General features: G+C 40.4%; 2 protein-coding genes across 5 annotated transcripts; both read right to left on the bottom strand.

Moving 5' to 3' along the window:
- Positions 1–59: 59 nt before the first annotated feature.
- On the bottom strand, positions 60–26,107 carry LOC118230357 (phosphoglucomutase-1-like). 4 transcript variants are annotated; one of them, XM_035423290.1, is made up of 12 exons: positions 26,083–26,107; positions 7,466–7,683; positions 6,327–6,489; positions 6,011–6,157; positions 5,650–5,775; positions 4,177–4,367; positions 3,617–3,771; positions 2,607–2,722; positions 1,831–1,966; positions 1,370–1,553; positions 610–744; positions 60–256 (listed from the first exon to the last, which is right to left on the bottom strand). In XM_035423290.1, the coding sequence occupies exons 1-12, from the start codon at positions 26,096–26,098 to the stop codon at positions 167–169; spliced, it is 1,677 nt and encodes a 558-aa protein (XP_035279181.1). In that variant the 5' UTR covers positions 26,099–26,107; the 3' UTR covers positions 60–166. The 4 variants fall into 4 exon arrangements, with proteins under 4 accessions (XP_035279181.1, XP_035279182.1, XP_035279180.1 ...); XM_035423291.1 differs by lacking the exons at positions 7,466–7,683; positions 26,083–26,107 and adding an exon at positions 7,887–9,166; XM_035423289.1 differs by lacking the exon at positions 26,083–26,107 and having other exon boundaries at positions 7,466–7,762.
- Positions 16,813–18,333, bottom strand: LOC118230358 (forkhead box protein D3-like). Its single transcript, XM_035423294.1, has one exon. It carries the CDS (start codon positions 18,020–18,022, stop codon positions 16,946–16,948), a length of 1,077 nt encoding a protein of 358 aa, XP_035279185.1. The 5' UTR covers positions 18,023–18,333; the 3' UTR covers positions 16,813–16,945.
- Positions 26,108–27,092: the final 985 nt, after the last annotated feature.

Below are 27,092 nucleotides of genomic sequence, written 5' to 3'. Positions count from 1 at the left end.
CCCCCATAATATTCAATCACATGTATACACTTCACAAACAACAGTGGGGGAAAAGACTTATGAATGTAGGGTTTAATGGATCATGTCTTGGGTTGAACATTACTGTACAGATTTGAGTAGTGTAATTTGGTGAGTTTTAGTGGGGCTGTGCAACAGAATGGGGGCATCACGTGATCACTGTGGGGCCGTTTAGACCAGTCCTCTCGTGAATCTGCGAGATCTTCAGAGCGATAGTCACCAGGGGAGCCAGCATGGCCTGCTCCAGACATAGTACAGGAAAGAACCCGTTAGTTTTTTAGAGAACGTTTCCATCTTTGCCAACACTAAAGCCAAGATGATTTCTGAACATGCATGATGTCATGAAGTATGTATGAATAAATATATTTTTTAAAATTTTAAACTGAACTTTGTCATGGTTTTGCACAATACTTGCCTTGCTATGTTGAAAACCAATCTAACTTAGAACTTCTCTGAATGTTCTACAGATTTTTAAACCATGCTGGTCAGAAAAGCTCCATTCATTATCAACTGCTCAGTCAGAAGCAATATTGGGTTTTAATTCAGAAGGGCACAAGTCAAGTGATTTAATAATGATTTGCCTCTACTGACCTGTGGGTCTTCATATATCATCTGAGGGTCTTTCTCATAGCTGTCTATGTAGAGCCTGATTGTGGCCCCAGCACTGCCTGTCCCACTGAGGCGGAAAATGATGCGAGAACCATCTGAGAAAATGATCCTAAGACCCTGAAAACAAAGACACAAAAGTGAGACCCATGATTTAAAATGCTGTCAGTGATAAAATAAATATTACCAGTTCCAGTTAATCAACATTTATTCAAGTGTTCAAACAACCAAATTTGCATATAATCACTATTCATTCTAGTATGGTGCCCCAATGTTACAACACAAGTTTAAAAACCGATGTAGACAATATGAGAAAGCATCGAGAGTGGAAAAAACTTGCATGTGTACATATGATGCAATTAAACTGTTTACTGTTTATATTGTTCACAAACTGCATACTATATCTTTATAAAACATGAAAAGATTATAATTGTTCCACATTTTTGCCACTTTAAACGACTGCTTCCCTTATCTAAGTGACTTAGCTGGTAGACTGAATTTAAGTTAAGTTACTTATCTCTCATCCACAGAATGTCTTGTTGACAGGTTTTGGTACTGTGAGATACTACAGAGAATTTTTATGTTTATGGGTAGAAATGCAATGTGTTTCTAAGGGTGGATATTTGTACCTGAGAAATTGCTGGTGGTCAAAGAGGGGAAGTATAGTGGGAGAACCATATTTAAAGTTTGAAACAAAATGAACTCACTCAAACACTATATCACATACTTTAGTGTAGACACTAACCTGATTCCTTGAGATACTTCCATCCACAGGGTCACTATACTCAAAGTTGTCAACTTTCTCCACTTCATAAATCTTGTCTCCAGCTGAGAACTTCTGCCCAATGAATACCTTGTCGAGAATCAGTGCCTCCAGGTCCTTGATCATCTCATTGGCAGCATCTGAGTCCACTTCCTCATAGTCGTACCTGTCAAAGGTGCACAGACGAATTGTGCTGGGCAGTCCTATACCAGAACAATGTCTGTCTGTCCCTGTCATGGAAAAGCACAATTCCCAACTAAATGTCCAGGTTTCTAAGTTCAGTAAGCCATATAACAAAATAATTCTTGAAAACATCAAAGTCAGTGCTGACAGTAAGCTATTAGGTGCCAAGTTCATTTGCATAGTAGAGAGATGTGAAAAATAAACACCAAGCTTATTTCAGAATTGTTTTAGTTCAACCACTAGAGGACAGTAGTAGTCACCTTGTGAAGAAATTTCTGCCAAACTTCTGCCAGTGGTCCTTCATGATGTCCTCCACACTCTGCTTCCTCACAGCAATGATTGACAGCCAGGCCAGCACCGCCCACAACCCATCTTTCTCACGAATGTGGTCAGAGCCTGTCAGAAGAAGGCAATGTGGTGAGGTACCTGACACGTCTAATAAGAACATCAACCAACATGTGCCTTGGAAAGTAGTACTCCTCTTGGATTTAGGTCTCAGTATGCAAAAACGCAGCTGACAAGTATACGAAAGAATTTAACATACAACAGTGGTCGGTTAGAAAACATAAGCACCCCTACATAATTTCACTCGCTCTCTGTGACAGTAATAATATATTTTATATTATATAAATATATTTAATATATTCATTATTATTATTATTATTATTATAGATATATGTATGAGTTTTATAATGCTAGGGACAAAGACACATTTTCTTTCTTGATTTGGCTCTGCAAACCACAATTTTACATTTGTAATCAAACAATTCACAAGTGGTCAAAATGCAGATTCTCACCTTTTATTAAAAGATTAAAGGATATCTATACCCTTGGGTTTTTACCATGTAGAAATTACAGCAGGTTTTATACACAGACCTCCTCCCTCATTTTTCTCTCAATTTAGAATGCAGAGTGGAGTACAGAACTAAATTTAAAAAAGAAAGAAATTCTTTCTCCCAAACAATATGAAGCTCACTCTATGTCTCTCTAATCATGCAGTTCTTTTATTCCCTCTTACTAACTTTTTTTCTCTCACCTGTGCCAAAGCTCTCCTCCCCACACAGGGACAGCTTCCCTGCATCCATCAGGTTCCCAAAGAACTTCCATCCTGTGGGTGTCTCAAACAGCTGGATCTGGGTGGCTTTAGCTACACTGAGCCAAAATAAAGAAAGCAGTTCATGAACCATAATTGTTACAGAACCCTATAAAAAATATAATAATAATAGTAATAATAATAATCATCATCATCATCTTTATCCTCTGAATTTCCTCTGATGTGCAGTAGAAAGGGTTCAACATCATTCCTTTTTCAACTTTGTCTTTCATAACTAAATTCATGCATACCTGTGCTAATCAGTTTAGCATTATTATACATTTTGTATCTCAGTTATACTTCACACTCTTATATAGAGGTCAGTGATGGCACATGGCACATTTTAGCCCTCTGCGGGGGATGGGAGGTAGGGTGGGGGTAGGGGTGGAGGCACTCTCGGTCTGGACACTTACCCCCTTGTCAACCACTTTTCCCAATGGGCACCCCATGCTGAGAAAGTTCACTTGTAAAATGCCACATGCTCAAGTATGCACACATTATATCACTTTACATTCACTGAGCAGATGCTCTAATCCACAGAGACTTTGGGCATTCCAAGATAGCTGAACTGTGCGCATGTGTCATGAGCAGATCTGCTGCACCGAAGCATGTTGTGGCTGACATTTGTTCGAGATCGCATGACACATATTAAAAATGTTAAAAAGAAAAAAACAAGAACAGAACACATGATTGGATGAGAACAATCCACTCAGTCCATCGAGGCTTGTCAATTTGTATATTTTGTCAAGAGGGCACGCAAACACACACACACACAATGTTAAAATTGAACATTTCTGACCTGAGTCTCAGCTATTGTTCACAGAAGCCTTTCAAGATCAAATGCATAATGTTTCATGACCCAATAGCAATATGAGATCAAATGAATCAGGCAAGTCAGGCAGATCAGGCAGTCTGGCAGGGTGGACCGGGAACAACCAGCTCGGTGGACTTACTTGTCGAGAGCGGCGCTGGTGGGCATGCTCCGGGCCAGACCTCTGATCCCCGTGTGCTGGAAGTAAGGGATGCTGAAGAGGTTGGCGGCTATGACCGCCACTGAGTCTGAGGGGTTCACGAAGAAACCCTGCCTCCCCAGCACCATGTTGCGATCCTAAGGACATGAGGGCAGGAATAAGGCTTGTGTGCATGAAAAACACACAAGCTTCACCTGATTTAGGACTTTTACACCAAACTGAATTCCATGAATATAGTACATTACAAGGCTAAGATGTGCAAACTTAAAATGGACTTTTCACTGGAAGAAAGAAATCTGCATTCAAAACTGCAATTTAAAAAAAAAAACTTCTAAATGGAACCGAATAAATAGAGCTGACATAGAAATGCAGGAATAAATTCCCAACCCAGAATGCCTTGCCCTGATTTTCTCTGGTCACCTTTGTTCATAATGAAAGCTTTTTTGATTACGTGTGCAAAGCCACCACTGCATTATGTAATTCTGTTTAATAGATGATAACTCTAAACTACTGAATTAGGAATTTAGTGACGCCAAACATACACCATCACCATCAAAGGCGGCTCCAAAATCATACTCCCCGCCCTTCATGGTCTCCACCAGGTCTGCAGCATAGGTGAGGTTGGGATCAGGGTGGTGGCCCCCAAAGTCCTCCTTGGGGGTGCAGTTGATGGCAGAGTTGGCAGGAGAGCCCAGCTCCTCACAGATGATCCTCTTCACATATGGTCCTACCACTGTCAGGACACACAGAGGGACACGGAAAGAGACGGAGAGAGGAAGAGTGACTCAGGAAATGCCAATCTGCAACGCATCCAAACCCTACATAATGGAGCATCTTTAAAGAACTCTATCTAATCCAACGTCTGTCAGTCCCATGCACTCAACTACCAAAATACACCATCTTTATATAGAAGCAAGCATAATTCATTTGTTTGTTGAAAAATTGTTTACTGATTAAATGATTGCACACAAAGTGCAATGACAAGAGTGCAGTTGTCAGGACTTTCTCTAAAGATAAAATGTCAGATTTTAATTTCTCACATGACACCAACAAAACTCAAAGCATTCAAAGCATTTGGAGGCTTTCGAATGGAGGGGGGATGAGAGCCTAGTAAACACGCCCAACAGTCACAGATTGCCAGCAATGTGGGGACAGCCCGTTCCTCCTCCAAACAAACCCTGCGTTTGGTTTTGGTTTTTGGTTTCAGTGTTGTCCCAAGGTGGTCCTCTTAGCAGCCAGGCCAGTAGCCCCTGAAGGAAACCCAACCCCAAGCAGGTGCATCATTACAGCAGGCCTCCCAATCCCTGAACGACAGCACCATGTGATCACCACAGCTACCGGCTGCTGGTTTGACTGCATGGAAATCTCCACAGAAAGCACATAATGCGCACATTCAGTGCCATGGGGCTCTCAAAGAAACAGTGCGGTGAACATACAGCTCTTCAGCATTACTACACTGACTTTTCTTTCAATTCTAAGATTCCAGACAAACCTTGAAACAATGTACGGTGTACCTGCTGTTTGGTAATATGAATTTGAAATGACTTGAAGCATGAAGTATACTTTAATGAATTACAGTTGCTTCCTTCTGGCTAACAGCACACTAATATTAATAGAACTAAATGCAACCAAACAAAACTTGAATAAGTCCCTAAAGCTATGGCAGCAGTAAACACGGAAGAGCTACTTCACCATACAATATCTTAACAGTGACTCAATATATTATTCCTATGGCAGTTTTCTGGGGATAATGGTACTATTTACTTTTTAAATGAATTAATACATTATTTATTATTCATGTCATAAACTGGAGCTATTGAAAAATATTACATTTTAAAACATATAAAGTTACTGCACCTTTAGAGATCCTTGAGAAGATGACTTAGATTTATATTGAATAGGTTTTCACAAAATTGCATTGCAGTGAGACAGTGACAATTCAAGTGTTCTGAGGGGGTAGAAACCGAAATTTGGGATGAGTAAAGGTCAAAGGAGAATGTATTCCCACCCCTTACCCCCATGCATGGCATCCAGCCGTATGCGGAGGTGGTTCTCTCCAGACAGCAGCTCCTTCAGGGCAGCAAAGTCAAAGATGTTCCTCAGCATGTTGGCATAAGACTCCACTGAGTCCACAATCTCCACTGTGAGCAATAATAATGGGCCTTGGTTATTATTAATAAAGGATGGACGTTCACCCTATTTAATTACAGGTGTTTCTGTGTAGTCTAGGTATAGATCCTTCTTAACTCAACTTCAGAATATCAATATTTAATGCACTTGTTCAAAATCTTCGAAAATACAGAATATTCTCTGGTGGAAATAGTCATTGACAGACTGAACCCCCCACTTCGCCCCACCCCCAGGCTTCTAGCTGACCTTTGAATGGCTTAAACTTGTTCTCCAGGTCGAAGGTCTGCTTGCCGATGGTTGACAGGTCAACTTGGAGGTCTGGGCAGATGGCGTACTCTTCGATGGTCTTACTGATCTGGAAGATTTTGTCTGTGACGGCTTCAGGTGCTGGGCCTGCAGCAGGTCACATGACAGAGGGCTCACGTGTCAGAGACTCATCACACAACAACGGCTCATTTCAGCTTGGGGAAAAACAGGCCTTAACGAGGACTGGGAATGGGAGATTTGGCATAGAGTAGCTGCTGTGATTATTAAACCTTCCCTGCTGTTGCCCCCAGCTCACCTCCATTGGAAGTATTGAACTTGATGCCAAAGTCCCCGTTAGGTCCTCCAGGATTGTGGCTTGCGGTAAGGATGATGCCCCCGATGGCTTTGATCTTCCGGATCATGCAAGACACCGCCGGTGTGGACATGATCCCATTCTGGCCAATCACCAACCGCCCGAACTACAGCAAAACACACAGGGAGGCAGGTCAATCAAATGCTTCTGTGTCAGAAATGCATTTTTATTCAACCATATTCAAACAAAGCACTGAAGAGTATTTAGTGGGACAAACATCCAGCCAGCTCTGTTGATGGAATACCGCTGGTATTGGCATATTTACAGCTACCACAATTAAACGTGTCTACTGTTGTTCTACTGAATAAACATTTACACCCCATTCACATTGGAACGCAGAACAATGCTGGTATTCAGGGAAGTATAGTACAGTCCTGTGGGGAGAAGTTGCTGGATAAAATCCCAGGTGGGAAACTGCCATCGTATTTAACCTGCCTTAATTCAGTAGAAAATATTCAGTGGTATTAATGGATAATATGTACAAAATATAAGCTGGGCAAGGGTGAATGCTGAGAATAATGCACATTATACTGACAGTTGCTGTATTGACTAACTTCTCCAGGACTCCTCTGAAGTGTGTCAACCGCTCATTTGAATTACCTGGTTGCTTTTATTCCCTAAGCACATAATTAAGAGCCCGCCAATAACAATATTGAGCCTTTGCTGTGTCTTTGCAGCCTCCGATATCCAATAAAAACCTTCAAAAATCCATTTCAAATTTAAAAAAATGTAAAAGTAAACACACAGATAGTCACAGAAAGGCTTAATTATTGCATTCCTAATGAGGAAAAACACAAATATTTCATGCATTTAGAATAACATTGAAAAAAATAAGGTATTTACTTTTCAACATCACAAACAAGGTTATTAGAAATTATCTTTTAAGTAGCTTTTGCTTCCATGAATTGTTAGTTGAAGAACACACGCCTTCAATAAAGCAACAGAAAAGCTACACAAGGCAGGCCTTCAGACATAAAACATAGGAACCGCAAAGTACTGTACACACATTCAGACTAGTAGACACTCACATGGGTTAGACATTCACTCAGACCAGTAACAAGATTTGCACAGTCAGCACTGACCCCGTTGGCTGCAGCCATTTTCACTATGACTCCAATGGCACTTTTATTAAAATAGCGGCCATCTCCTCCTACAACCAGGGTGGATCCCTGACGGTCTCGCAGGTCGATGGAGAAAAATATGCTCTGGACAAAGTTCTGGAGGTAGTCCCGACTGGTCTCAAAAACAGACACCCTCTTCCTCAGGCCACTGGTTCCTGGTTTCTGGTCAGGGTAGGGAACTGTCGGCAGGGTAACAAGCTGGAGGGGACTGTCGTCCATTGTGGTACAAGAATCCCAAATGACGGGAGTGTTTGAAAGCCTCCAGTTTGGGGGGAGGGTGGGGGGGATGGAGAAGAGGACAGTGTGTGTGTGTGTGTGTGTTTGGGGTGGGTGGGTGGGGGGGGGGGGGGTGACAGCCCCAGAAATAACCCCAGGATCTCACCTCACAGAGGCAGGCTGTAACTGAAGACGCTCTCCTGCACATGTCTGGGGTGATCACTGTCAGGGCTGAGGCGCCCTCCAGAAGCTGAAGGGTGGGCGGGGGTTGCCCTTGCTCCTCTACACCCCTGCAATCACCCTGTCCTATCAGTGTGGATACTTTTTTGAAAACCTTCGGAGGTTTCCGGAGTTTCCCCTCGTCTGATCTCTGACATAAGGAATACCCTGCCCAAGAATAGCCCAGCCCTACCCTCACAGCACAGGCTGACACTGACTTCCAGACAAATGGTAGGACGGCAACACTATCTGTAGCACACTACACCAGGCACAACCCCCTGCCTGCCAAAACTGCCTAGCAACCAGTTGCCAACACTGCCTCACAATCAGTTGCCAACAACAACCTGCCACTTAGTGGAGACCATCTACTGCCTACACAGTTCACACTGACAGAAAGAAGGTCTGGCTGTAGCAATGAACCTGACTTTTCTGGGCTGGTGAATTATCCAGTTGGGAGTTTTTAAAATCCCCTGTAGATTGAAACAGTTACACTAGTAACATTCAAAAATAAATAAATGAATAAAGGAAACAAAAAATTCACTTAAATGCTGTTTAGAAGTGAGGCTAGCTCTAGCATTCTTTAGTCTAGTCAATAAAGAAAGACCAGATAAAATAACATTATTTTTACAATTCTCATTACTGGTGAAAAGGAACCCTGAACATTAACAGTATGGAATGAAGCAATTAACATATTACAACAAAGATATACAAAACACAATTACTACAATAATGACTTTCTTGTAAATCAAGTCACTAGCTACACAGAGGCAACCAGAGATTCATATAGCGTTTAGGACAGAGGTGTCCAATTTTTTCAAAAAAAGGTCCGAGCAGATGCAGGCATTGATCAAGTCCAGCATTAAAATGCTTGATTTATTCAATAAATTAAGGCGTTGTTTGACACAGTGGCAGACATGAACAGTGAATCATCAGGAAAACTACGGTACTTGTCGTGGTCTGGCCGCTGCAGGAGGTCCAGGTATGTAGCCTATCTTGTAGGCTACGTTAGAGTAAAATGAATAGCCTACGTTTACCCCATTTGCAGGAGTAATTTGAATGATCAACTGTATTGCATCCTTAATGAAATATCTTCAGTCGCCACCAGCTACAATCGTGCCGTCCTGTCTTTTATAGTTAGTTGCAAGTATGCTTTGGATGAAATTTTCAACGTAGTACTGTTTGTTTTGACAGTTATTATTTTCGTCATCTTCAGTCACACAACAGCATCTGACGCTAACCAAGTCGACTGATTTTCCAGACGGTGACTCCCACTTCAACATTTAAAGGCGCAGAGGAGTTGGTTCCTTCAACGTAAAGGAATTCTTGTTATCAGAATTACTCGCTGTTTTGCTTTGTAAATACCTATAGCCCATTGTCAGATAAGGTTCGTATTATTCTATATGAATTGCACAGGCTGCACATCATCTGATGTGGTATGTCCCTGACTCACCTTTTCATATCCATAGCTAAAAGAAAGAAAAAAAAAAACAGATCGCTGCAACCTATACCAAACATATTTAAGTTAGTATACTTGGGTATTATAATTTTAGTTATATTGATTTGATATAAAAGTTGGTTTTATGTAGACTAGAATGTCCGTGTAGTGGTTGCTTTCTGAGGTGGTACACACAGCCAATTTGAAGCAGCAATCAAAAACCAATGGAAACTAAAATGAAATTATGAAAAATGCAAGCACCAAATAGCTAATCAAAAATAGGAAACCGATTTTTTTGTTTTACTCGTCGTCATTGCGTGATTGTGTTTTGCAACCGCGGGCTACTATGCTAAATTTGCCGCATTTCAGAGAATTGAAATACACTTGGTGTTCCACGAGGGGGTAGCACACTGTTGCAAGTTGGGTGACAGCACTGCCGATGTGTGACTTAATGAGTTATAATGCGTCAAGTGCGATCTGTATGAAGTAGATCAGTGATACCTAGCTAAATAATAAAGAGAGACGGGTCCGTAGGGAAAAGTAGGATTCTTGGCTTAAGTCCTTCGAATTTTTTATATCTGTAAATTATTATTACCGGGAAGCTGGCTATGCTCCAAATACTTGGTTATTAGTGCTGGCTTTCTAGCCAGTAGCTAGTTCCAGGGTCTGTAATGCTGCTAAGTCTTGTTGGAGTGGCAGTCCTATCAATACACATAGTGTTCAAATATAATGTGGGTGACTGGTTCCTATAAGAGTGCTTTTGTACAGCAGCGTCAGTGCTGTGTAATAGCAATATTTCTGAACATATTATTTCACATTGAGAGGACTCATCTGTTCACGGTATGCTCAATAATCAGTGTCTGAATGTTGGTCTATGGCTACCTTTTCCCCACAGAATTTGAAACATGAAACCAGGGAGTTGCAGGTTTTAGGGGAGGGAGTGAACTTGAGACTAAGTTAATGTCCCATACTAGGAAACATTTTCAAAACGGCACAATAACAATCACAAGATAAGTAAATGCATTTCAGATGCTTATATAATCAAACCTTTTTAAAAGGGAAAATGATAAAATTACTTAAATGAGATACTTAAATGAGAGGAAACATACAACCTGAACTAAAATTAAGATATTAATGATGCTTGTGGATGTTTTCTAATGAATATTGTTGAATTCACTGTTTCTTTTGGTGCACAGGTTAGCTCACAGCACGAGGATGAAGTCACCAGACCACAACATACTTTGGTCCCTGAAACCTACATTTGTGCTTTATTGTCTGTCATGGGAAATCATACAAACACTGTGCCTTAAATAAGACTGTGGTGTGGGGATGGCTGGTTTAAGCAGCCACACCTGCCTGGGTCAAGCTAATTAGACCTGGCCAATTGGATAATTGGTTAATAATTAGATAATTGGCCAGGCTAATTGGACCCAGGAACAGGAGTGGCTGCACCTGTGCGTAGTGAGGTAATCACTGCGCACAGGTTAAATCTGCCATCCCCACCCACACAGGGGAGCCTCTCTGTCATGACAGTGTGTTAACATCTGCTCCTCGGCTATAACATCTTGCCGACCCTTGCAAATAAACGTGGACGGTTTTAACATCTTCTCCCTGTGTCTCTGTGCTGGAGGGCCCCAAGGAAAGCCACTTCGGTGGCCTGTGGCAGGCGTGTTTGCCACAGTGGCGCCCAACGTGGGGCTTCTCCGGCACAAGAAAGAGGCACAGGAGGGCCAGCCAGGAAGCACACTGGAGGAGGAACAGCTGCGGTGTTCCTGACAGGGCTTTGGGCGGATCCTCCAGGCCAAGAGCGGCGAGCGGGAGATGACCACGGAGGGGAAGGAAGCGATCCTCAGCTGGGACGCTGGGGAGCTGGACCTGGCCGTGAAGGCAGGTCAGCTACGGGCGGTGCACGAGAGGTGGTCGCGCCGTGAGCTGGACTTGGCCGGGAAGGCGGGTCAGCTACGGGCGGCGCACAAGCAGTGGCCGCGCCGTATTGCTTCCTTTCTTGTCTGTTGGTTGTTTTAGTTCGTCGTTTTGGCCTGGTTGGGTTGCCCGGAGCCCGTGAAGGGGAAAGCCTGCACCAGCCTTCCAGCAGAGCCGACTGGCGGCCACCACACCTGCAAGGGTTCCTGGTCCCCAGCGCCACAAGGAAGCCAGCCCAGCCAGCCCACCAGCCCAGCCACCCCACCACAGCCCCTGGAACAGCCCAAGCCGGTGACATCCCCACCAACCAGCTGAGCAGCCCAGGAATCCCCGCGCTCCGAGAGGGAGGAGGGGGGAGGGCTGCCTCATCATCCGGGGGAGGGTCACGGCTGTGCACTGGACTGTTCTGGGGCCCTTAAAGTGTTAAGGGCGCTTGGTTTTTTTTTTCTCGCTTGGTTGGAGTGCTGGGGGGGGGAGTAGGCTTCGGCCAGGGATTCTCCCTGGCCTCAGTTTGGCGTTGGGGGTATGTGGTGTGGGGATGGCTGGTTTAAGCAGCCACACCTGCCTGGGTCAAGCTAATTAGACCTGGCCAATTGGATAATTGGTTAATAATTAGATAATTGGCCAGGCTAATTGGACCCAGGAACAGGAGTGGCTGCACCTGTGCGTAGTGAGGTAATCACTGCGCACAGGTTAAATCTGCCATCCCCACCCACACAGGGGAGCCTCTCTGTCATGACAGTGTGTTAACATCTGCTCCTCGGCTATAACATCTTGCCGACCCTTGCAAATAAACGTGGACGGTTTTAACATCTTCTCCCTGTGTCTCTGTGCTGGAGGGCCCCAAGGAAAGCCACTTCGGTGGCCTGTGGCAGGCGTGTTTGCCACAAAGACCTCTGTAGAAAAAGATACAAATTGCTAGACGTAGCCTATGAGGCAGCAAAAGGAATTGTGCTCTTACACCTACAAGTCATTATAAATATTGTTAAATTTAATTATGCTATGTGCTTATTCTGTGCTTTGGATCTAACCTTCGGCCAGGTTATTTTTGTATACAGTTCACTCATGGCATGTCACCTCTATGAACTCATAAGCAGTGAAATGGGGTTAATTTGTAATAAAGAGAAGACTTGTTTTATTGTGTTTTTGGTTTACTTCCTTAAAGCGAAAGAAAGAAAACATTTAGTTAAAGTTTTAGTCACATTGGTTGACAGAGTGTTACAGTACATGCAGTGGCCACAGGGATTCTGGAGACAGTGATACTTTTGTGTGTGCAGCGTGTGAGCATATGTTTTGGATTTGTGTTTCTGCAAACAAATCATCCCCTTAAGAAAAAACAACATTTAGTTTTCTCTGTATTAGAGACCCTCTGTACTACTTGCTGGGGAAAATGAATTACTATAATCATTGCATGCACACATTCTGCCTTTAGCAAAACTATTCATGTGATTCAGCTGAAGTCTTGAGATGTGTATGAGGTGAATAGACCAATTGTTCAGCTGAAAACATTTTTTCATAAGGTCAGGTAAGGTTGTCTTTAGGTCACCAAAAAGTGTCTTCATTTGTCACAGTAAGCAACTGTAAAATATACATTTGTGGCTTGCCCCAGACAGCATATCACATTGCTCTCACATGGCAGCATGTTAAATTTATTTCACATGAATCAGTTTCTTCAAAAAGTCCAGAACATTTTCAAGTACATAGTTTGGATTATTAACAGATCTGTTTATCATTTTTTCATAGTACATGGAGGCAGAATGTGGTAATCACTGCTTTGTGAATATGATTTAAAGTAAACAAGCTGTTATTTAAGGCCATGTAAGTGTTCCAAGACAGTCAATTTGTGGTTAAAGTCATGAAATTGGACATGTAATCTAAATCCAGATCGGTCATGTTAGACACAGATTTGCTCACACAGCAAAAACGGTTGATTGCAACCATACTGGAAGCAGGAACCTCATTTGTTAAATCAATGAGAAGTATAAGAATTATGAAAACAACAATCAACAGGCTTGTCGTTTTTCATGAAGGAGGTTGGTCATTTAATCTTAACCAGTAATTTTTTGTGAGTACTCATTCTAAAGTCAAGGTATCTAAACATTGAGCTTCCTCGCGTATTTTCTAAGGAGCATAACATAAATAATTGAAACAGTTATGCTTTTCACTTGAACACTTTATGTTCTTTGAAACATTTAGTCATGAGTTGTCACTGGCTCCTTCGATTCTGCATAGAAGCAGCACATTTTATTGAAATCTTTTCAAGAAAAAAGTCCATTATAATGCGAGTTTATATAATAAATCAAGCAAATTTGATTGGTTTATAGTATGTTTGTGTATCTCAGCCTCCTGAAGTTGTAAACCAACTTTGATGCAAATGGGACCAATAATAATAATTTTTAAAAACCTAAGAGAAAAAACAGTCCTGCATATAAAGCAAAATGCTTGTAAATCAAGATGGCACACATTGGTAGTTCCAAGGGCAAAACTGTAGATCTGAAATGTGCTCCCAACTCTAATAATAATATAACTGATTTTGCTGCGGATTCCAATGGTCAAACAAACATACTCTACAAATGATACTTCCAATATGATTCTGTTTTTCATTCAGACTAGATTGGACTGGACAGCTAATCCACTACTGAGGCGAGTTGTTTTGGCCTGGATTGATTACCTTCACAGTAGTGAGTTGTCACTAGCCACTTGAAAACTGTAAGTGCAGTAGAATTCTTAGCAATACCTCATGGCTTAATGAAGCTGTGATCACTTTTGGCCCTGTGTTAAGTTATTGTATATATGACTGTACATTTCTATTGATTTAACCAGCTCCATCTGGCTGTACTTTCTCTAAATGTACATAGAAAAAAATGTGATGTGGTCAGTCACACAAAACAAATCACATGCATGCATAATTTGTTCTTCACATTTTTTGGTGGTTCAGGCCTTTTCTTATTTAAAGTTTTTCAGTTGATATAACTACATAGTGAGCACATATTTTTCCAACAAAGCTCTTTTTGGTTTTCTGGTTAAGAAAGGTTATCACAAGCTCAGGTATGACTCTCACAGGCAGCATGTGGGAGGGCAACAGACAGCATCCTTTGAAATGGCTGGTGCCATGCTATCCCACGCTCCTCATTAATTTAGACACTATCTGAGCACCAAACTGTGTTTTTGAAGAGACAAACTAACACTTGCACTTACTTGGAAGTCAAAATTAAGGACATATGTTTGATTGAATCTAGGCCATAATAGCATATACTACAGTATTTCACATGTACAGTACATTGTTTTAGGACTAGGTTTTTTTTAATGTCAGTGGAATTTTTTAAAAGGAACATTTTTGGTCTCTTCAACCAAAAGTTGATGGTTAGTAGATGGTTAAGGTTTATGTTCTCTGTGACCTTTCAAATCATGTCCCATCAAGTGCCACATCAATTTTACAGTAACTATGCTGAAAGCATGGAGAAAATGCACCATAAACACAGCATTACCACGACTATTTAGAAGCAACATGTGCAGCGTTCATTGCCAGCAAAACACGATTCTCTTCACTTTGCCATGTTATTTTAGCCTCAAGGGGAAATAATTTTCCAACCATGACTGGATAATAATGGCTGTAATGTATAATATTGCATTGCATTGCATGAGATCCAAACCAGTATTCATTTCAACTGTGTCAGACCTAAAAAAAAAAAAAGGAGCTGAGAACAAAGCTGGGGAGAAAATGCCATACTGGTCCCCAGGCCTCAGTTTGTTAAAATGCTGACGTTGGGTAAATTAGTGCAACGAAGACACTTCATATCACATTGAACAGGGGCTATGTATTTTTAAATGTTTAAATGAACCCCATTTATGGTCTGAGGGAGCAGGCTACTGTCTGCAATAAAGTATCTTCCTAGAGACCGTGGGAACAGGCAGCTCTCTCAGTCCCACCCCACCTGTGCCCTGCCATAGAACAGGTGGCATAGTAAAGGTCACCGCCTGGTGCAACACACTTGTAGTGCAGCAGGGCCACCAGTTAAGACCTTTCTTGACTGTTTATATTGGCTTGACTATTACCAAATGGTTCAGACACATAGACTGTTTATATGAAGTAGTTAATGATTAGTTTATCGATTAAGAGAGATTATAAGTAGGGGAGACCGGGGATGGTTGGCACACTTTTCTCTCTTTTCTGTATTTCTCTGGCATAATTTATGTCAGAATATTCTAACCAGTAACAAATGAAATCTTAAGGTCTCAGCTATAAATAAATATATTTTAATGTCCACAAATGTTTTCCACGATTAAGTGATTGATGATTAAAAAGTCATATGTTGTGCACCTGGCCCCTCTGCTACCCAACCCCGTCTCCCCTGCTTTCATTTGAATAATCGCATGTATATGTCTATTAGGATTACGAAGAGTCAATTACGCGTATGGAAAGGTTTTAAACTTTTTTTTTTTGTTTGTTTAATTTCAACCCGTATACCTGCCGGTGACGTTAAACGAAGACACAACATCAGTGCCCTTACTTGTAGGCTTCCCAGTGAAACATTTGGGCCCACCGTCACTTTGAAGCACAGCAGTTTCAATACACTGAAAGTGAATTTAAAAGACGTGTCCTCTCCCTTTTCCGAAGAGTATCACATATAGTCCGTGACCCCTGTCTGTCACACACTGTCTCTAGGGATACCAATTGTCGTTTATGTGTGGGTGGGCATATTTGCACGTGTAACTGACTTGTTAGAAGCAAGAAACTAAAATATGCTGCATGTCACAGTGAAACCGTAGAAAATAAATTACTTCGGCTTAACGCTGGCAACTTATAAGACTACAAACTGTTCTATTCGATGTGCAATTGGTTCATTACCTTATACAACCTATTGTACTGTGTTCGCAAAAATAAATGTGCTATGTTTTGCCAGAGAACACGTTGATTCTCAGCGGCATACTTAAGTTAAGTGAAACCAGGCGGACATAATTATTAATTATAATTTAAGCACAACTGCGGAAGCAGATCAGCAATGAAGCCATTAAACTTATTTTGTCGGGTAGGCTTTTGATTACTTATCTGTGCTGTGTTGTAATTATTGCTTCTGGAAGTTGTCACCCTTAGACAACAAGCGCATAAGTATAGAGAAGAATTCATCTTCCCTCATGAAACTTAGTTTGCTCTTTCAGCCTGACCACTGTATTTTCACTGGTGTTAAGATAAAATTAAAATGTATGTATGTCTATGGCCTGTCTTGGTCAACCAATGAGACATAGTCAACCAAAATCTCGACAGTCCTAAACGTTCAAATAAAAACAGAAATATGTACGAAATATGTACGATAGAAACATATATTTAAAAGTATGTTTCAAATAATCGAATCTACTTGTATGTATGTTTAGAACAATGTAATCTACTGATATGATTTTAATAAAAAACTAAACGAAAGCTAATTTAAAAACATTACACACATTACATGTATTTGGCAGACGCTTTTACCAAAGCGACGTAGAATAAGTGCATGAATGAAAAACACAAAGTGAATCGGTTTCATCATACAAATATATTTAGGTTACATATTTTACCTGTACAGTAGTTGGTTCCTATTGCTATTGGCAGTGCATACAGATTTAAAAGTCCAGTGCTGGGTAGCCTATCATGCTGTACAAGATTGGTTTTAAGAAGCAGAAGAATATTTTGACATAGTCATAGCGGGAAGAAACTGTGCGGAGATGACATGCGTTGACGCGCTGAGGATAGGCAACATTGCGGTATGTGCCCGAGGCTGCACGGTCTGTACAGCTGACCGGACTGTCACAGGTGACTGTCGAAATGTCTGTATGCTGGGTGACGTGCTGGTTAACCCAATAATATTTTCTATACTAAAAGAAGGTTTGTTTGCAGCTTCAGACTTTACCGCGGATGCGGGGTATCGACTGCTGAGCTGCATTTGAAGATTAGGGCAAAGTTGGGAATTGAAAGACTTCCTGTTCAGTTCAGCCGTAGCCAGGAGTGGCACGGCTGCGGGAAGCACCGGACCCAGTGGAGGGCCGTAAGGGTGCAAAACCGCCGGATGGGGGTACGCTGAGGGGTGAATTCCAAAGTGACGGCTGTAAGGATTCCCAATGCCAAATGTTCCAAAAGTCTGCATAATGAGGGCGGTCTGGTCCCTGAGAATGTCTGGCTGGTGCCTCTTGAATCTTTTCCGTCTCCGGAGAAAGCTTCCGTTGTCAAACATGCCCTCCGATTGCGGGTCCAGCGTCCAGTAGTTTCCCTTTCCAGGATTTCCAGGTTCACGTGGGATTTTGACGAAGCAGTCGTTCAGAGAAAGATTGTGTCTGATAGAGTTTTGCCAAGCGGGGAACTTCTCTCTGTAGTACGGGAAGCGGCTGCTGATGAACTCGCAGATGCCGCTAAGGGTTAATTTCTTCTGTGGACTCTGGAGAATAGACATCGTGATGAGTGCTATGTATGAGTACGGTGGCTTTATTTGGCTGCTCTTCGACGAATTATCTTCCCCGTCCCCCCTGGTCACTCCGCTGCATTGGATAGCCGAATTTTCCAAGGGAATCCCTGCCTGTTCCCTAGTCCTGGTCGCACCCGTCTCCTGGCGGGGTGCCTGTCTATCGCAGTCGCTGTCCCGTTCCAGCTCCTCGTCATCACTTTCTCCAACCACGTCGATGTCAATGTCTTCAGCTGCGAGGACAGTCTGCCCATACATGTCGTTATCACTACTGGCCCCAGACAGGGTCATCACCACTTTATTCTATAGAATAAACCAAATGTAGGTTGCGTTGACCACTGCGTTGACCCTCGATTTGCTGCAAATAATGACAATATGCCTATAATATAGGCTATATGGAAGTGTTTAGGTAGGTCAAATCTGTATGTTAAACTTAGGGAGTATATTTGTTCAACTTTAGACTATATAAGTTTTAATTTAGGTCTATAAACCTGTTAAACTTTAGCCTCTTTATAAGTTAGTAAACATTTTAACCTGTCTGCTATGCCTCACGTCTATTCGTCACAGTTCCCTCAAAGCACAGCTGGATAGTCAAGATAACGTGCCGCACGCCCAGTTTAAGCGCTGCTTTATTTTCGGCTCAAAATATACTATCAGTACAGTCACGTGGCGCAATGACGTCCTCTGGTCTACAGTGCTAATTGCGGTATTGGGCTAGCCTTCTGCTTGCTACTACCACAACAGCAACTACAACAACAACAACTATTACTACTACTACTAATCTTAATTTTATAGAGCGCAAAATGAAGATCGTATAATCTAAAGCGCTCCACAATAAAGGGTGGGTAGGGAAAAACAAACATTGAGCCTACATAAAACAGAAATGTACAATCACCCAGTCGCGTGCACATGTCTCATCTTCAGGTGTGTTTTAACTCTTCTGCTTAAATTGTATACTTGTGGATAAATAAAAAGCGAGGGCAGTTGCAAATGCAATTTATGAAACAATTTTCACACGGTATCTGAAATTGCAGGCACTATAACGTGTACGGGAAAGTATTGACAACTTTGAAGGTAAAGGGGTAATATAATTTTGTTTATTAAGATAAATTATATGCACAATGAAAATGTCTTGGTTGTAGTCTGTTTTACCAGTTCTTGGAGGAAGAATACACACACACACACACACACACATAAATAATCAACGAAATAAATGATCTCCCAATTTGAAAACAGATTATCTAAAAATCTATTAAATCACCTAAGAGTTATGAAGGGCAGCACAAAACAAAAATATATGGTTCTGTATTGTGTATTTTTTGTGATTATTATTTGGAATACAATTTCCGAATTCAATTCATCAATACTATTGAAGACCTCTGGAACCCCTGATGATAAATAATAAATTATCAGTAATAATACAGGCAGGCGATTTTTTACACATTGAAATGGGTCTGCATTCATAACAGAATTCAGTGATCATTTAAAAACCCAAATATCGCATCATTCGTTGATTTTGCAGATTCTGTAAGGGGGGACGCCAGCACATCCTGAGGAATTAACAAACCAATAAACCTCTTGAGATACTCCGGTAGGATCATTTAAAAAACCGCGAATGTAGCATCATTCTTTTGAACCTCTAATTCAAATAAGAATGATAATACTATTTATTCATGAAACATTAATGTGATTATTATTTATGTGTAGTAGTTAAAGTCGCCTATTATTCCTATTAGTATAATTCACTTTTAATTTAACAATAGCATCCAGGTATTCGCTTCGTCCGAAATGTCTCTAACTTTTCAAGAGAACGCAATTCCTTTGTGTTTTTGGGAAACAGACAGAATATGCAATAAAAAGAAAAAGCTTTCCCTGTTCGTTTCCCCTCTCACAAATATCACAAATCCCGTGCACTGTTTGTAGGCTACTGAACGTTGACAAATAAATTAAACGTCAGCATAAACTAGATTTAATTAGAATGTTATGATTCACAATTAAATCGTTTTACTTTAAGCACTGTTTTTTTTAAGTTTACGTCCAGCTCTCACTCAAAGCAACTAAAATAATTATAAAAATGTGTCATTCTAATTCAAATTTTATGAAGTACATTTTTTATTTTTTTATTTTTGTTACAATACAGTCTGTCTCAGAAGATGCTTAATTATCAAATCACGATATAAAAATCAAGAAATAAGTTTAGCCTATTAATATCAATAAAATAGCGTAAGGCGGAATAAAATACCATAGGATATAATGTAGCCTACCATATTCCATCAATTAATTATGCTAGGGGAAACGAAATTGTTTGTTTGGTCAGACTGTGGACTGGTACGAAAAATATATGTAACACATGCTCGCTTTCAGTTGCTTTAAATGGCCTATAAGATTATGACTCCAATATCAAGTTGTACATAACATCTTGATTCAATTTGGTAACAATATTTCCATGTGACTAATTTTGAAATAGCTGCTAAAAAGGCGACACCTTGGTCAATTAAGCATCGTTCTTATGCGCAAGTACGCATAGTCAGTTTTTTTATTTGCCGAAATTAACTAGGCATATTACAAATATTCACACATTAAACAGAAGGAAAACTGGAGGAACATACAGTAGAAAAGGTATCCATAAAATAGAAATTAACCAGGAACGCAAGCTGACTGCTGTTAGCCTATTTTTTTAGTTTTAGTTTTTTTCTCCCATTTTTTGCATGATCAGTTCTTTGAAGTTGTCTAAAATATCCGATGGTAGCACCAAAAATATTATTTTACAGATTCTTTAAAGGGGGAGGGGGAAAACCCCAAAGCGTCATGAGGAATTAACAAACCAATAAACCTTGAGATACCCTTGTAAAGAGGGAATGGATGTGTTTTACTCTTAGATCACTTGTAGGCATATACAGTATGTCTTTGGTTTGGTCTATGCCATTGACGAAAACTTCTCCCCAGTCCATTTCAGACTATTTCAGCGTCCTCTTCTTTTACAAATGGCGCCTGGCTGTAAATAGCCTACTAATGACATCTCGCCACTTAATTAGGTTTTGCTGGTACACTCATTCATGGTGTCTGACATTTCCCACGAGGCAAACCAATCGAAGGATTATAAGTCCTTACGGAAATGGGGTACAGTACATACATACCTTTTATGCAGTCTGATACATACAGTACGTACAATGTTTTTGGATGAATAGTACTAGCTGATATCTCTCTACACGATGTACAGTGAAAATCAGTCATTTCAATTAGCCAATTCAAACAGAGCTTTGGCTGCGCGTTTCCATAACAAACAGTGTTACTTTATAATTATATACATATCATATTTATAATAATATGGGAAACATTTTTGTTATTCATATTACTTTAAAATTAAATAAAAGAAAATGTCTGGTAGTTTGCAAAATAGCATCTTATAAAGTAATTATTCAATTCAGCTCAGGTCATTAGAAAACGGTAGGCTGTAAACTACTGCTGGCTCCAGAAAATCTGAAGGATAGCCAAGTTAAGAATTCTAATGGTAATCCTATTTAAGCAATGCGGTACGAGAGGCAGTGCTGATCGCAGCAGAGACAGAGGTCGGTTTGCACGACGTCATTTATATCTGCCACCTGCTGGTAAAAAGAGGCCACGATAATGGTTGCTTTAAAAATCATGGTATAATAACTGATCACTCTCTGGAATGAATTGCTGATTTTCATAGATTACTCATGAAAAGACATATACTTGCATTCTGTGTTCTTTACCACTAAGGCATAGACCTCACTGAGAACAAGCCCGTTTGTCGTGTTTGAACACGTAACATCATCTTGCTGCAGAATTAACAGCACAAACTACCTCATGTAATTCACCTAAAGGCAAACCAAAAAACTCTAAGCAGATAGATATTTGGGCCATGTGACCCAACTTGAAAGCTCACAGACAAATTAAATTAACATATTAGATATCCTGCGCGAAAACAATCTACACCAAAGATTAAGATTATTCCTGTCAGTTGACTCGCATTACAATAATATCATTTAAAGTCCTTAAGTCCTTCTTTGAAAGTTTGTAAATATTTTGAAAGTGTTTAATGTGCCAAATGTAATTAACAATTCTGCTGGTGATTGTGTGCCATTGCTGGCATCAGGACCCAGGTGACACAGACGTTCATTCTGCAGGCTCATTTTACTGAGGGTCAACCAAAGGATCTGAATACCAGGGAACTGTATGCAAGCCTCGAGTACCTCAGTTGCTGAGTGCTGCTTGTCACCATCACAGCAGTGGCATCTGTAACTTTTTACACCTATGCATCATTATATGTTGAGAAATGTGGCAGTGTGCAAATGCATAACAGTGTAGCATAACAGATAGAGGAGTGGTCTTATACGTTAGCGGTTGCTGGATCAACTTTTTGTAATGACTCTGCTAAATGCCAGTAATGTAATTTAATGCAGAAGATGGTAAGTTAAGTATTTTAGCCATCAGTGGGTACTGTGATCACATATAAAACACACGTGCCCAGCAGTGCCAAGTCACATATACAAGCAAAACAGGGCTTCTGGACTTTCTGCTCAGACAAAACATGAAACAGTCACAGAATGCACAATCTATAAACAGCATGGTTATGTGTTCTGGCAGGACTCAGGAGGATAATTCAGCAGAGGCAAAAATAAAGTATTTGCTGAAAAATGTGAATATATATATTTTGAAACACAGAATTCTCTTGAATGGGAATAGTTGAGGACTATGGTACTCAACTTTATTTTGTAGGTTTATATATTTTTTACTATGATTTGTTTTGACACTGATGACTAGGCACCAGTTTGGCTTCTTGCATAACCCTGTGTGCATGCACTTTAGAAAGTCCCCCTGGATAACAGCATCTGCCAAATGTGTAATTACATAATGTAGATGGACAGCTTGCATGCATGCACACACAGAATTTACTATCTAGGACAACATTTTGTTCTGTGTAGCACGTTTAGGTGTTTACGTGAACTCTACATGAGGGTACTCCAATATTCCAGAGGTTCACGAGCCACTCAGTTCAGTTCCTGTTATATGGTAGCAGAATATATGAACTGTCAGCAAAACCTCTTGTTCAATATTTGCGCTGCAATCACCAACTGCTTTTTCAAAAATACTCTGACTAACCAAAATATTGAATCACTGGGGGGTGAACATTATGTTCTGAAACAGCAGTTTAAATGCTTTCAGCTTTGATAAAACTTTCTTTTGTTCCTTGTATGTTTTTCCTCTGTTCTCAGAGCTGAAGATAAAGAAACAATTTGAAATGTAGACATAAATCATTCATATTGCACAACCAAGGCTGAACTTCTGATATTCTTTGGGCTTCCCTTGCAACTCAAATGTCATGTGACTCTGAAATCGAAAGAATGAAATAATATTTATGCTGGTGGCATTTTAATTTACAAATCAAATATGCTGGGTATGTGTTTCTCCCCCTCCCCAAACTGTTTCTAATTATAAAATGGTATTGTGAAAAGGCACAACTAGTTCCTGTATATACACTGCAGGCTCTTGCTGTAAACATTTACATCCAAGATTATACAGGTTATACAACTGATTTAGCAATTCAATTCCACTCCAATTCACCCATGTGCTTGATGACAGTCAGCCACCCTGCTGCAAAGCATATTTCATATCCATTTCAGAAACAAGAATGTAAAGCCATTGTGAATTTGTTTTGCTTTTTCTCTTCCTGTGCCTATTCTTGAGACCCATATGATTTTCAACCTCACACATAGTGACCACCATTACTTTGCTTTTCAAATACCTTCCTTAGTAGAAGGCAAATGATATTTTATATGTATTGTTATGCTAGACCTGCATGCTATTAACATTTCCACACTGACAATGTTCTTACTTTGTTCATTTTTGCTAGAGCATGAAAATGTAAAAAAAAGAAGTAAAAACATATATTTGGGAATGAAACCTTTTGATTATAAATCAAAGTTAAGGACAAAAGTTGATATAGTTGCAGTGATACATAGTACCACTGTGGCAGCTGACCTTTTTGGGGTTTTGTTTTGATGGACAGAGAAACCGAGGAAGACGCAAATGAACAGAGATGAAAACATGGGGCTGAAAGCTGTAATGTTAGAAGACAAGCTCTTTGTTGGCTTATGTAATATTTGTGACACTAAAATATTTAACTGTTCATGATTGTTCATCACAAAAAAAAATCCATAAAATCAAGTTTAAAAGTTTAACAAACTGATTTTATTTGCATGTATTCCTGATCCAATGACTTAATGAATTCTTGAATGAATTGAAGCCTGATTTTTAAAAGTGATACATTACTTAAAGGCCTGAAAGCAAGAGTAATTGTGATGTGACCTCAGTGCTAAAGTGGGCAGGGGAAAGTAGGAAGTGTACAGTGTGGTTTTATAGACTGCCTAAAAGTGAAGGGGGAGATTTATATGGGTATGAGTTCTTCCCAGCAAACAGGTGACTAATTTTTAACATTATACAACTGGCTCTTGATCATTTATTTTTATTTCCTCCTCAAATATAGAACACTTCCAGGCTCAGCACTGTGGGTGGCACTCAGAAGAGAAAATGTATTTTCAAAAGACAACTCGACAATAAAACTGGCACCGCATCACATGACTCTATCACTCCTCCTTTGATATTCTCGCTGGCTCACTCCAGGATACTGCCCACCCCTTTAATAAAAAAGGGAAAGGAGCATGAAGGTTCTCTTCAAATGAAAAGTTTGCCCCTCCTGGCAAAACATGTACAGTGCTGGCTATAAGAACAACATCAATGGCACCATTCTTTTAGAAATGAGCAAGCATTTGGCAGAGGAACCACTATGGTGGCCAGTTCCTCCCTCAACGGGGTGCTGCATAGAGGTCGTTGAGACAGAGGGGACATCAAATGCTGTCCTGTTTGACCCTTGACCCCTCCACCCACCACCGGCAGCTAAATTGGTGGATGAAGAAGACTAATTTGCACAAACTCAGTGTGGTCAAATAGGAAGTTCATAACCTCGCAGGCCTGCTGCCCATGGTAACAGTGGTGATGTAGCATGCTCCAGAAACAGAATAGATAAGGAGTGATTGTGGAGACACAGCAGAGTAACTGTGCCAGTCAGTGAACAATTTGGGAGGAAAGCAGTTTGGCAAGGGGCTTCTGACATCAAAGGGCTGTATTAAGGACCCAATATCAGCCTTGTGGAGCTGATAACAGTCCAGCCTATTTTGGTTCTGTACTTTAGGCCAAACTTTCCAAAAGACTAAATTTGTTTGCTGTCCCACATTTCCCTCAGATATAATTTTAAGTCACAGAAGACTGAGGGGAAGGTCTCATTTCAAATGTTAATTATTTCAGTTCAAAATAATTATGTCATTATTAAAGAATGCATGGTCTTTCAATTTTAACAGGAAAAATAATTCTAATGTGACCAGCAAATGTATGACCTGTTGAATGTTTGACTAAACTTTTTAAACAATGCATTTTATTCATCCAAGAAGTGCAGACTTGATTCTCAAAATACCCTACTGAATATTGAACAATATTACCATGCTCAGATTTCAGGGACAATCAAATATGAACAGGAAATCAAACCAACAGAATTGCCATTTTCAGCATTTTCAAAAGGCTCCAACACTAACAACCAAATCAGGATTGATCATTCTGGAATGTTTGAGAAAGGTTTCATGGGAACCAACATAGGACAGGGAGTGTGCTGATTTTGTGGCATTTTTGGAACAGTCATTTAAATTCTTAACTTAGGCTGCACATCACACCTCAAATTCATCTAAAAATCAAAGCAGTCAAGCTACATACTCCATCCAGTCACATGACCTGTGCAACATGACATGTTCTATAAGACACTCAAAATCTTCAAATTAAATGCCAGCCACAGCTTAGATCATATGTGGCTCTGAAGTCAAGCACATTTCTCAGTCTCTGAATAACAGACCTGACATAGGGACATACAAGAGCCAGGTTTCAAAGTCAAGTAATATCAATGCTGTGAAGACTTAACCTGTCACATATAATACTTTCCTACCCAAAGTAAAGGGACTGAAATGGCTCTGCAATCTCTCCTCAATCGGAAGGCAGAAATGTCCCCCATCTGCCTGCAAACAACAAACTAAAGCAAACATGCAAAAAAAATGCTGGGGACCCTACCACACTTTACAACTACATCATCAATGTGATGTGGACAACAGCTAACTTAAGGTGAGATGAGATGAATATATAGACTCTCAACAGCTAACTTCAGGTGAGATGGGACGAATATATAGACTCTCAACAGCCAAGTGAGGGTGCACATGTGCAGACATTTCCCAATTAGTGCAGATGTTGATGGTTCCTAACCAGCATAGAAAGACGAAAGCACTTACCCATATCCATTCCCATACCTGGACTTGAACACGATTACCACTGCAATGAAAGAGTATTCAGGTTCTTCTAGAGCAACGAATCCCAAACTACTCCTTACAGAACATATCCCTTAGCTAGATCCTGGCATGTGGTCATTCTTAATCACCTCTGATGCTAGTCAAGGGAGTAATTAGTTGTATCAGGTGTGCTTGAGGTGGGATATATCAAATACCTGGATCTGGCAGGAGTTACCCAAGGAGAGGTGTGGGAATGTTCACATTGTGCTTATTCTGCTTTATCGAAAACAATTACATAAAAAGAAGTAACAACTTTTTAACTGATCCAGTTAAGACAAAATCAATTGCCTCTTAATTAGCTTGTGGAACATGTGTTTAAGTTTTTTCATAATTTCCCCCCTTAAACTGATTAACATAATGCAGATTTGGCTCGTTATCATTTGCTATGTCTTTGAGTAGTGGCCAGGTGTCCATGCTTTCACCAATTAGGGGCCTACTGATTCACCTCATCTTAAATTTGATCAGTTAAATAAAATACCTCTTTTTATGTCATCTTTGGAGTATAGTACAATGAATATACCATTTTTATTCTTCATGGCATGCATATCTATTTTGACATGATGTGGTTTAAGAGGGTAAATAATTGCTGAAAACATGGAATTAAGAAAAGCGAACATCTTTTTTAAAATTATGGGATTACAATTGTTGTTGGAACAAAAACCAACATGCACGGGGGGATGGGTGACAGTGGTGCAGTGGGTAGCACTGTTGCCTCACAGCAAGAAGGTCCTTGGCTCAAACTCCTTTCTGAGTGGAGTTTGCATCTTCTCTCTATGCCTGTGTGGGTTTCCTCTGGGTACTCTGGTTTCCTTCCACAGTCCAAAGACATGAAAATTAGGTTAAGAGTCTAAATTGACCTAGGTATGAGTATGAGAGTGAATGGTGTGTGTGCCCTGCAATGGACTGGCGACCTTTCCAGGGTGTATTCCTGCCTCTAGCCCAATGCATGCTGG

This window comes from Anguilla anguilla, chromosome 6 (genome assembly GCF_013347855.1).
Source record: "Anguilla anguilla isolate fAngAng1 chromosome 6, fAngAng1.pri, whole genome shotgun sequence".
Classification (NCBI taxonomy): Eukaryota; Metazoa; Chordata; class Actinopteri; order Anguilliformes; family Anguillidae; genus Anguilla; species Anguilla anguilla.
Note: the sequence above shows the minus strand (reverse complement) of the source record. Positions and strands in the feature narration are given on the sequence as shown.